The following is a 12,677-nucleotide window of genomic DNA, read 5'->3' as shown; positions in this document are numbered from 1 at the left end:
GCTCAGTGCATTTAACTGCATTTCTCTAGCTTGTTTACCCATTATGTCCCTCCCTCATAAAAAAATCCAAGATGGTTTCCATCTCTACATCAAATTTTTCTCTTCTTATCCTGTTTTTTTTTCCCCTACTTGTCCTCGTCCAGCACACAGTAGCACCATCTTGAGACAAGGTGTAAGACAATAATGACTATGATCTGCTTGACTGATCTCTCTTCTTACTTTGCAGTTGATACATTCTTCTTTCAGAACCTGAGTCAACATCACCATTTATTGTAACAAGTACACACCCACACCTCACATTTCTTTCCAAAATTCCTTGTATCATCTACCAAGTTATCTCACTAATTTCGCTCCCCACTTCCCCCTTCTGCCCCGCTTCATCCCTCACTCCATACAAACTTGCAGTTGTCTCAGACTTGATAGAGAAAGCTTGTCATAAGGGCCACACACCCTTATGCATATAAGAAGCCTTTCAAGATCTCGAGTAACATGAATCACTTCAGCAGGAAAGAAAAGATACTTTAGAAGACAAAGCTACAAAGCCAAAGGACAATATCAGTACTTGAGGAGCAGGAAGGTGAAGAGGTATTTCATTGTCTTCATGCACTTCACAGCCCTTAGCCTGCTACCCAAAACCCTACCTAGTAAACAAAAATGGTTCAGCTGCATTCCTAAAGACAGTTTCACTGAGGTTCCAGGAAGAGCTCAGCACTCCTTTTGGCAAACACTAAGAAAAATTACCAAGAAAATAATTAATTTTAGCTTTTCAGACAGTGATTTAGTCCCAGGCTTACAATCCCAATTGCATAAAGACATTTATCTCCCTAAGGCACCCACTGTCAATAGTCCAATTGGCATAATTTACCTTCCTCCTCAAATACCAACTGCATTTCTTGTAAAGCCCACACAAACCACTCTGAATTGACACAGATGACATGTAAAAATGAATTTTATTGATGCCCTTGCTGAAGGTTATATTTGCACTGAACATGCTCAGCAGCAGTTGCACTGAAACTTGCCATTCTACAAGCAAGATGCCACTCAACCACTGCAAGTATCCATCATATGCAAACCAGAACATCTTATCCTTCCTTTAGGGTCACCCTGTTCTGTTCACAAGCATGAACTGTACATGCTGGACTCCACAGTCACCTGACAGATGTAGTCACATGTACAGCACTTAGGGACAAGTTCTGCTACCACGGAGAAAACACATTGGCATCTAGTGGCCAAAGAGCACATTACAGACAATACAGAACAGTGCAGGTGCCTCTCATTTCATATATATGCTGTACAGGGAGATGCAGCACAGACTGGAATGGGCAGATGCAGCAACAGCTCCGGCAGAAGAGATGGTCCCAGTGAAAAATCCAGCGCTGACTTGAATCCATCTGCACGACAGCTGATTGGTACAGGAACTGGAATGAGGTAGGATAGCCAGAAACACTACGAAAGGGACCGGGACGCAATTATCTCAAAGACATCAGCGAGCAGGAGAACAGCAGTATCACCTTCATTTGTAATAGCCAGGCAGAGACAAAAACAGGTTGCAAAAAGTTACTAGGATAGTGATCGTCTTCATCGAGCCATAGCTTCCGTTTCCATCGGCGTGCTACATCTCGACAAAAATTCTCCTGCCTCTGTCTCTTCCCTGACTGCCCAAAAATGCTAGGAGAAACCCTACCTTCAAATACTGACAAAGTAGGAAGGGAAGCAGAACTACATTCAGATACCACTACCTATGAGTTACAAGATCACGTGTGTTACAGTCAGCCCTTCGTAGGATACCATAGTAAGAATTGGATGGGTTTCCAGTCTATCTCCAGAGATTCAAGATACTTGATGATCCAGATGGCTCATGAAATATCCAGAAAAAGCACTCACTTCTTTCCTTCCTCCCTCTGTGGAACCATCCCCAATCTCAGGCTTCTTAAATTCCCATCCTGGGTGGGACAATCTACTTTTCCACCTTTTCCAGTTGTTTGGAGGCAGAATGGCTAGATGATCTTTCTGCTGCCAAGGACTATACAGCTCTCCACCCTAACACCCAGTCATGGAGAAGGGCAGATGTCAGACAATCACACTGGAGTTGAAGTTTGTGGAAATTCAACTTTGTACCATCTACAAAGGGATAAAAGCCAACCAAAATATAAGGAAGATGAGTCACAAAAGACCATAAATCCCTAGAATTTCCTTTAAGACAGCAAAATGAAGGTGATAGAAGCTTACATATATGACTCACTAATCCCAAGGGACCTGAACACCTCTCCCATCTGACATTGTTCTCAATACTTCAGACTCAGCTAGGGACGAGATGGTTTCAGGTCAACCTTACTTTTCCCTGCTCCCCAGTACCCTAAGCACTGGCTCTCCTGCTCATGCTACCACAGGCAACGGAGCAACCCTAAACAGATGGATGGGGTACAAGGCTGCATTCAACAGCCAGGGACAGCAGAAACAAGAAAGTGCTCTTCCTCACTATCAGGATCTTCTAGGTTCGAACTTGGAACTTGCCAGCCTTAGTCATGTATTTTATCCCCTTGAAGGGCTTGTACTTCTCCCCATACATGTCCAAGCGATTCACCTTGAGTCCTAGAGGCAAACAAACACAGCATAAGACTGACTGCTGCCACAAACAAAGCAGACAGGCCTCCAGGATAAAGGAACAGAAGATCATATTAGAGGTGCAGAAAGCATAGGGAAAGTTTCAGCAAGCAGTAAACAGAACGGAGAAAAGCTGACAACTGCTAATTGTCATAATCATTCTTTACAAACACATCCATACCCTAAAATTCTTCATAGGCCTGTAAACAAGAAATGCAAGGAAATGTAGATAGGCTGTTTCATGGAGCATGAGAGAGAACAAATTCATGTATCTGTAGTCAAAGCACACGATTTTCAGACAGCATGTACTTCAGAAGTTCTGCAGAGCTACTTCAGCTACATGCAGAGTGAGCACTGACACGGCAGAGAATATTCAGTTTCTTTACCTGACAGTCACTTACCAGATATAGCCAGCTGCTGAATTTTAAACTGCAGGTTAATGGTGGGGTTTTCATCTGGTTTTGATGTCCCAGCTTGCAGGCTCACACTCCCCTTCAGGCTTGGCAGCTTCTGCGGGTTTATTTTCCCCACATCCCATGACAGCAACTTCAAGGAACAGAAAACACAGCAGTGAAACAGAAATGCTCTAACACCCTTTAAAGAAGAGTCCCCTTCCAATGACAGCTTTTAATGTTTCTTTATGGAAAAGGTCTTTGTCTTAGTATCTTGCCTTTCATATTGGACAGACACAGTACAGGCTTCAGGAGCAACTGCCTCGGACCTTTGGTCCTTCCATGAGGTTCCCCAAAAGCCTACCATGAACGATATTTCCACTACTTGGGCTACAGGCCCAATTTCCTGTGTGTAACAGTGACAAAAATAACACAGAATTGCCTCCTTTACAAGTGACTGAAGTAGTGTTGCTTCAGGCTCTACTGTGGGTAAATCATGAAATTTAAGTTTGCCATTAAGGAAAAAAAAGTGAAATCCAGGGGGACACACCAAACAACAAAACCAGAACACCCCAAAACAAATCAAAACCCACTAATCAACCCAAATTCTCAGTGTTTTCAAAGGACCAAGTCTCACATGCAGTACTAGGCATGACAACAAGATATGCAGAAGTTTGTAAAGCATCCACCAGACTAATGCCTCATCATACAATATCAGTTCTAGATTCTTCTGCACACACCAAGCAACCAGAACTACAATCCACTCAGACACAGAGCTGTTTGTTGTGGGCATTAAGACAACTTGTAGTATGCAATTGACCAGAAAAAGTTCTCACACCAAGAAAAGATACTGCCTGCAGAAAAGTATGTTCAAGCAAATGTTCATATAAGCACGAACAGCTCAACTCCATTTGCTGAAAGGTAAAAAAGATTTAAAAAAAAAAATAATTTCCTCTTTCCGCTCACCTTTGTAACTGGATCAAAGATATGTGTTCCCTGAGAGGCTGTGAGGGTCATATTTAAGACACTTTTTGGCATCTGGCTAGTGACCGTCACTCCCTCTATAGTCTTCCCCATAGTCTGCTTTGGTCCCACTGTGATCTCAAAACGTCCCAGTGAGCTGCTATCACGGAAACTGATGTTGTGTTTAACGTAGACAGGAATTGCCACGAGACTAGAATAAAGACATGAACAGAGAGTCCTTGTCAATCTCACCTTCATTTTTGCTTTTACTGATGCAGTCCTTACCTTCTACACTGAAAACAATGGAAAGCAACCTCCTTAAGAGAAGGAAATCCTATGTTCATTTGTTTGAGCCACGAACAAAGTCAGAATCCTGTTCTCAAGTCTTAATTACACATTTTAATCAAGCTTGCTGTATCTTAGTTTTCTACCTCTCTACAGCAGAGGTAACTACACTCAATATAACAGGAGACTTGAGCAAAGGATGAGGAATCTTTTTGCACATCACAATTAAGCTGGCAAGTAGTTCCAGGCAGCGCAACAGCACATGAACTTCATGTCTGCTTTCAGCTGGATTTCCCACTTCTTTTCACCTACTTAAGTCTGACGAAGTCTAACAAAATGCTTTAGCATCTGTAACCCCAATTAGTATTTGGTAAGCTGCTTCTAGAAAAGAGCGCAAACAGCAGACAAGAACTTGTAGTTCTATTAAGAGAGATGTCAAAAAACCCAACAAGATTACCAAACTACCTTGTTTTATTTTAAAAGCTTTTATAAACATAGGAAATCAACAGCTTGATTACTCCATGCTGCCTAATTCTGTTCCAAACAAGGACAAAACATGTTTTAAAAGAGGAAAAGTGAAAGTTACCGTGCATCTCTACTTCATTTCTTCATTTGGCACAACATGCCACCTGATCTTTAAAAGCAATTCTTTCCCCCCTCCTCCAGCCAACAAGATCCAAATTTCACACTACATTCATCACCTACTTCTGAGCACTGACGTGGTAGGACAGCAAGCGAAAATTTCCATCAGGTGGAATGAAGGAGAGTATTCTCTCTGACTCCCAGCGCTTAAAACGCACACATGGATGAAAGCTGACATCATCCAATAACCGAGGGTTCTGAAATGTAAGTCACAAGGTCAGTGAGGGCAGTACTAATTAAAATAACCTCTTCTTCTCAGTCTTCTATCCATGAAGGGCCTACTATTTGATGCACACTCTGCCAACTTGAAGGTGTCTACATTCAGATATGTTAAGGTATTTGACGCTGTGAGATAGCAGTACTCCATAACCTCTATTCTATTTTAGAAAATTTAGTCATGTCAAATAATTACATCGACGCATACTCATAAAAAAGATGGCCCTCTAGGATATCTGTCTAAAGCACCACTGTATCTCAGAAACTTAGTCACAGCACACACTAACAATACTTTTAACAAAGAACCTGAAAATAAAACATTTAGGCTCAAAGTTGCTGAAGTTCACTATGAGTTTCCTCTGTCAGCTCCTTCTCTTTTTGTTTGACATACCCAGGTTCTGATCTACTGAAATCCATCAGTGTGAGACTAAGATCCTAGTAGCAGGGCTGGAAAACCCTTTTCAAAATACTTAAGTAAAGATACATCCTTGAGTTTTACCATAAAGGAGAGGGTAAGATCTGGCATCCCCGTCAGCTTGACACAAGCATCAATCACTCCTTGGATTTCAGCAGTAATTGTGGAACCTGCAACAATAAAGTAAACATAGGAGGTTATGTGAAGCTTTTAAAAAAATTCCTAACGTGGAAAAACTATCAATGGGGAAGAAGGGAATTTATTATCTTTATGAAATGTCACGGCTCATTACATTGCCTGCTCAACATTTTTCTCATTCCCAATGACTTCTAGAGAAGATGGATACACATAAGAAGCACTGATACCAGCAATGTCCATTTTAATGGCCAATGACAGTAGCTCCCAACTCTAACAAGACTAAGATGCACAAAAACTAAGGAGATACTGCTATGCACAATTTTCACTGATCTTCTGTTTTCCCAATATAGAACTGCTTGCAAGACCTCAGGAACAAAGTCTTGGTACCTCTCTAAAATTTTTGACTGAAGACCATCTACAAGTTGGCAACATTCCAGAGTAAGAACAGGAATTCCCATGCTTAGATGGGGGAGGTCCTCTTTGAAAACCTCTCTCTTCAGACACTATCGGGACAAGTTACCCTCAACTTAGCCAGAAGCAACTTCCATACCCGATTTGTCAATGATTGCATCTATCTCCTCAATCACATCAAAATACGCCTCATTGTTCGTATATTTTACACCAGTACGTCTCCAAGGCACCACCGATAGCTGTCCAGTAGGAAGTTGGTCACCCACATTAGTGCTTCCTGGAAAAAGAAAGGTAATCACAACCACCACAAAAGTTAGACAGTTCTCCAGAACAACTCCTTGGTCTCATGTAACTTAACTGTAATTAATCCCCAAGAACCTCTGTCTCTTTGGAGGAGCGCAATTACTCTTCCAAACTCACTGTTTATATTCTACAATTTACATCTCTCTTACATCCAACTCCAAAACATACCACAATAAGGCACAGGGAAGTGTAACTAAAAAACAAAACAAAAAGCCACCCCAACAAAAAACCCACACCACACTAACTCATCCAGGAAGTCACGTCATGGCTGTTATTGGAAATGTAATCTGTCTGGTTCGGTTAAAAAACCCAACAAAGTGCAGGTGGTGCTGGAATTGGAAGGAACCTCAAAGCAAAGCACTAACACAGGACTCCCTAAATACACCCGTACGGGGGTTTAGAATGGCATGGGACAACAGAAGTTTTCCTTCATCCATGTCCTAATTTACTTATGCAGATTACTGCCACATGGCCTCCCCAGTTTATCTACTTTTTGTTTCCCTGTACCTGTGATGGTGTTGACAACTGTTCGCAGCATAGTGGGAGGTTTTATCAGTTCCTTAAGAATATTAGACTCTGTTGCCAATGGAAAGCCATTGTCCAGCATCTCCTCCAGCACCTCATAAACCACCACAACATTGTCCTTGATCATCACCTCTGAACAGACACCAAAATAATCCTGTGCAAAAGAAATAATTACTCAACAATCTCTGAAAGAGAGTGATCATTCAGTTCAGTGTCCTCCCACACAGAAATAAATCAAGCCTCTTCTTCGAGTAGGTGAAGCAACGCTGAAACTCGATGTATTAGTACAAGCACATCAGACAGACTGACCACTCCAACTGACATGCACAACTCTGAGCATACCTCTGCCACTGCCCCAGCAATCTGGAAAATCACCGCATCATCATATGCTCTTATTTCCTTTCTATTTAACAAGATTCTCTTTGATAGCTATGAGATTTTTAATTAGCACTTGAAGTGCCTCAATTGTAACCAGTTAAGCAGCAATATTAATAAGAAAAAACTTCCTACAACCACTACTGCCTTGCACGCAGTGATGCCTTTCGTTAGGCCCCAGTATTACATATCCTTCCTCAGCTGCCCTAGTCTTCACCTACAGTACTCTCAGTATTTTAACTGTGCAGCACTGCTGTTTAAGAAATTCAACCTCTCCTCATCAAAGCTTTTCTTTTACTTCGTTATAATGCTCACATACATATAGGCGTTAACACAATCATTAACTTCAATTCTGTAAATATTTTTTTAGAATTTATTTTGATCTGGAATACAGGGGAAGCACATTTTCAAACTCTCTGCATATTCTGCCTAAGTCCATGTTTGTTTTATAGAACATATCTGAAATCCGTCTACCACACTACCTTTATTTATTCACTCTTATACTGCATGGGGTGTACAGACTGCTTACACATCTTCAGATGTATTAGACTAATAGCAGAAGTCCGGTATTCCGAGAAGTCTGAAAAAATAATTCTATCCATGTAACAAAACCCTCCTTCCTCATCATTTAAGAGGTGTATAAAGCAGAACCTTAGAACATGACCCATATAAGATCCACAGACCAGTTTATTCCCCAGCTTTATTCCTCTACTGTTTCTTTAGCTCCTACTCCAAAACAATAATTAGCAGTATTAAAGTTTGTAGTAAAAATATACCAAGACAAATCGTAAATCTGTAACACAATGTACGTATAGAAAACTAAGTGGAGGTCTTTCAAGATTCAGCATGTGTTACAGGAAGCAGTCCCAACAATTCAACAATTTCTAAAATTGAGCATTTAACGTACTCATAGTTGTATGCTGTAGAGAATTCATGCATCTTTCTGGAGAGAGAGCGAGCATGCACACACAAACACAAACCTAAGCTTCTAGTTACTTAGAATAATCAAAGAGATGGGGTATTCTGTGCAAAGCATGAGTATACATAAACTGTGATTCTAGAGAATTCCTAGTCCTGCACTACAAACACTATTTTTATTTCAGATATATCAGATTTTAACACATGGCCAAGCCAGTGAAGACACATTCACATCTCACCCCCTCACAAAAACCAAGACCTAAGCGACTGACATAGTACATTTTGGGCCTGAACTGCCAACCCACTCCCTGAGCTCTGTGAAACATAACTCAGCCTACACTCACATTCTCATTGGCACCTGGAAGCAAAAACTCACATGATACTTCTTTGACCAAACACCCACATTTCCTGTATTCTGGTAAGATGCTGGTCATAAGACCTTTCAAATCCAGACTACACAATCCTGTTGTTGACAGGCAGAAGACAGACACCTTCATTGTTTCCCTGAAGTGATCGGCAGTCATGTCAGCCATAGCACAGAGGGAACATGGCTGCTCTGTGGCAACTTCTGTGACTCACTTCTGTAGGAAGCAAGTTTGCTCCCAAGAAATATCTCTAGATGTAAGCACATAGGCAGGTTGTCACTAGTTGACTAAAGCACATGCCTATTAATTGCAAAAACTCTTTGTGATAACAAGGCCAGTATGGTCTTAGTTCACAGCTCCTAGAAGAGACAAGGCTACAAAACAAAAGTAGAAATCTGATTTCTGAAAGGTCCTTCCTGTGAGCACAGGCTGGTCTTGAATCCATCACCATCCTAGCCGGTACATTCCTAGCCACCGCAAGACCTCGAGACGCACTCTAGACCCTCGCAGGTGCAGGATGAGAATTAAGAGACAGAAAAAAGAGAAAAGTGATTGCTGCTAACTCGAAGGGCTCCCTTTTCTCCCCCCCGCCCCGCTCTCCTTCACAACACGGCGGTGACCTGGGGCTCCTCCTCTTCCAGCAAGCCCGGCGCACCCCAACGCATCCTCTAGCCGAGGCAGAGCCGCTCCGCGCCGCGCAGCCCTCGCCCTGCCAGCAGGCCCCTGCCGGCCGCGCCAGCCGTACCTGGAAGGTATCGACGACGCGGTGCAGGAACTCGATGACGAAGAGAGGCGGCACCTCGCTCTGGATAACGGCCACGAAGAAAATCTTGTGGCGGTAGACGCTGAGGAGGTAGTGGTGCGGCGTGGGGATCACTGGCGGCACGTTCTCTGCCTCCGAGGCCCTCTCCTGCGCCTCGAAGAAGTAGTCACAGACAGAGCGGCTGACGACGCTCTTCCAGTGCTTCTCCAGGAAGATGTCCCCCGAGGCGTTGATCAGGAACAGGCTGTGGATCATGACTGCGACGGGCGGGCCGCGCCACAGGGCCGGCCTGCAGCAGGAGCCGAAGCGAGACCACCGCGCCCGCACCGCCTCACAGGGCTCGCGCCCGCGCTGCCACAAGCTCCACCCCCCAGCGCGCGGATTGGCAGCGCGAAAAACTTCCCCTAACCTTTCCGGGCGGGACTTGGCAGCGAGCACTCCGATTGGGTGACCCACTAACAGCGGTGCCCTATAGGCCGAGCAGAGGCGTGCGGATGATGACGCCGCAGAACGGCAAGCTGCGCTCAGCTTCGATTGGGGCAGCAGCCTGCCCGGGCTGCAGGCAGGCTCGGGAACGCGCGCGGCGACGCCCCACCAGCTGAGGCACCCGGAAGGGGCGGACCGCCCCAGAGCGCGCGCAGAGAGCCCCGCCCCCCCGCTGACAGACAGCACATCGCCTGCTGCGGGCCCTACAGGGGGCGCCGCGGGGCACGGCCGAGCGGGGGCCTCCCGGCCTGGAACCGCGGCCGGGAGGAGCTGGGGCGCGCCACCCCGCGGCGGGCGGCGGGGCTGCCCCTCGCTCCGCTCCCCGCGCCTTCACAGGCGTCCGACCGCTCGGGACGGAGGGAGGGGTAGCGGCCCAGGCTGCCCGCACATGGAGGCTGCCGCGTGCCCCCCCTTCGCCCCGCTCCGAGGTGCTCGCCCAGCTTTTCCACATGGGGTGGTCAGAACTGCACTCCGTGTTGGAGACACCAGAGCCTGCGGCCTTAAAAACGCCGCCTGCTTCTCATTTCTTTAAGGGTACCCTTTTCTAAGGTAGACATCTTAGTAAAGTCCATAAAATGTGAGCCAGTCGAATGTCCGCCATATTTGCTGGTTTGTTTACCACAGAGTAGTAACGCTACCGGAAACACAATCCAGCTGGCACATACAAAATGTATCTAAACTCTATGCCAAGTGTTTCCTTCGCATAATTAGAACAGGTGTTGTGTGTTTGTATAGCAGATCTCTGGACTTCTGAGTCAAGCAGATGCCACCACAAATAATCTTCCAATTTTACCACTCTGCTGGGAACAAACATAAATACAGGAGCAATGAAAAAGCCGTCCTTTCTATCCCATTAAATAAGCTGTCTAAGCATACAACCTTTATTGCATGGGAAGGAAGGTGACTGCCTACTGGTTTGGAAAGGCTCAGGTCTAAGTCCTGACTATGCTTCATGATTGCTGGCAAATCTTTAAAGCAGTGATATGTCCAAGTCTGGAGGACAAGTAAGCTGAACGGACTGATTATCTCAGAATGCAAAAAACTGCACAGATCAGAGTTTATATCAGCTCTTCTATTGACACGTTGAAGCTATTTTTCCCCCAAAAGGGGGTGGAGGTCAGTTTATTTGCTCCGACATTACCTTTTAATACCGCTGTATGCATACATCCCTATTCAAAGTATTAGATAATCCAACATGCACTAGATGAGCTTTTTGCTATAGCAGAAAATAATGGAGAAGTAACCTGTATATTAATTCTTTTTTACGCTTATGATTTGTATCAAATGCATTTTTTAAACATCAAATAATGTTTTTTTAAATGTCTAATTCAAATTACTGTAATGAATTATACATTTGAGAGCAACAGAGGGGTACTAATTTGTCATTTAATTACAGCACTTCTAAATTTAAAATCATTATGACTTTAATATAATCACTTGACTTTTAAGACAAAGGTACTGCAAAGATTATTGTATCAGTCTATGAGGCTCTTGGAGATTGTATTAATGTGAGTCATACAAGTATCACAGACAGAAAGCAGCAGCACATAGTTCAGTTGAGCAACAATATAAAGCCTTTATACATATAGTTCTCCAAGAATCTCAAACCTTTCTGCTTTTAACCTGGACCTTAAAATCAACAGTCATGGGATACGTCTTTTAAATACAGGCATTTCTTTTTTGTCTCATGAACTGCAATTCAGTTTTGACTGTATTATACATTGTTTAAAAACTGCCATTTCCCTCTGACTGCTTGCACCCATGATCAAAATTGTCAGTATTTTACCCAGTTCATTATATTGTCACTTTTGTATTTTTCCTGTGGTTACATCAGGTTCTTTAGCCATCAAGAATGTTGGTGCCAATACAAAAGCAACCATAGAGGAGACCTGTCACTGTGGAGACCAGTGATGAGTGGCGTTCCTCAGGGGTCAGTACTAAAACCAGCGCTGCTTAAAATCTTTGTTGGCGCTGCCGACAGTGGGATTGAGCACACCCTCAGCAATTTGCTGATGACACCAAGCTGTGTGGTGCGGTCAACCCGCTGGAGGGAAGGGATGCCATCCAGAGGGACCTGACAGGCTTGAGATGTGGGCCTGTGCGAAACTCAGAAGTTCAACAAGGTCAAGTGCAAGGTCCTGCACCTGGACTGGGGCAATCCCAAGCACAAATACAGGCTGGGCAGAGAATGGACTGAGAGCAGGCCCCCCGGAGAAGGACTTGGGGGTGCTGGTTGACGAGAAGCTCAGCATGACCCAGCAAAGTGCACTCACAGCCCAGAAGGCCAACCGTATGCTGGGCTCAATCCCCAGCAGCGTGGGTAGCAGGGCGAGGGAGTGGATTCTGCCCCTCTGCCCTGCTCTGGTGAGACACCCTCCTACGCCCCCGTGAGTCCTGCGTCCAGCTCTGGAGCCCTCAGCACAGGACAGACCTGGAGCTGTTGGAGCGGGGCTAGAGGAGGCCACAGCCATGATCCAAGGGCTGCAACACCTCTGTTGTGAGGAAAGGCAGAGAGAGTTGGGGCTCTTCGGCCTGGAGAACACAAGGCTCCAGGGAGACCTTATTGTGGCTTTTCTGCACTGAAAGGGGCTTACAAGAAAGATGGGGACAGGCTTTTCAGCAGAGCCTGCTGCGATAGGACACGGGATAATGGCCCTAAACTAAAAGAGGGTAGATTTAGATTCGGTATGAGAAAGACTTGGCTTCAAGTAATAAGTAACTCACTAAGAACATTTAACTCTCACACTGAAAAACCTATTCTGTTAAAACATCAAAAGAGTTCGTCTTTGTCAAGAGAAATTTCTCCCCTCAAGATACCAGACAAAGCCATTCAGAAAACATTGCAAGTTTGCTTTATCAACTCTGTCTTCACAACG

The 12,677-nt window shown here is 44.5% G+C and overlaps 1 protein-coding gene across 1 annotated transcript; it reads right to left on the bottom strand.

The window, feature by feature from the left end:
• Positions 1–931: 931 nt before the first annotated feature.
• Positions 932–9,659, bottom strand: AP3M2 (adaptor related protein complex 3 subunit mu 2). Its single transcript, XM_075444741.1, has 8 exons — positions 9,298–9,659; positions 6,877–7,048; positions 6,206–6,343; positions 5,602–5,687; positions 4,950–5,083; positions 3,963–4,170; positions 3,006–3,150; positions 932–2,592 (listed from the first exon to the last, which is right to left on the bottom strand). Exons 1-8 carry the CDS (start codon positions 9,568–9,570, stop codon positions 2,492–2,494), a joined length of 1,257 nt encoding a protein of 418 aa, XP_075300856.1. The 5' UTR covers positions 9,571–9,659; the 3' UTR covers positions 932–2,491.
• Between the last annotated feature and the right edge of the window lie 3,018 nt (positions 9,660–12,677).

The sequence above is a fragment of the Opisthocomus hoazin genome, chromosome 28 (genome assembly GCF_030867145.1).
Source record: "Opisthocomus hoazin isolate bOpiHoa1 chromosome 28, bOpiHoa1.hap1, whole genome shotgun sequence".
Classification (NCBI taxonomy): Eukaryota; Metazoa; Chordata; class Aves; order Opisthocomiformes; family Opisthocomidae; genus Opisthocomus; species Opisthocomus hoazin.
The sequence above is the reverse complement of the archived record's forward strand: the minus strand, read 5'-3'. Positions and strand labels throughout refer to the sequence as shown.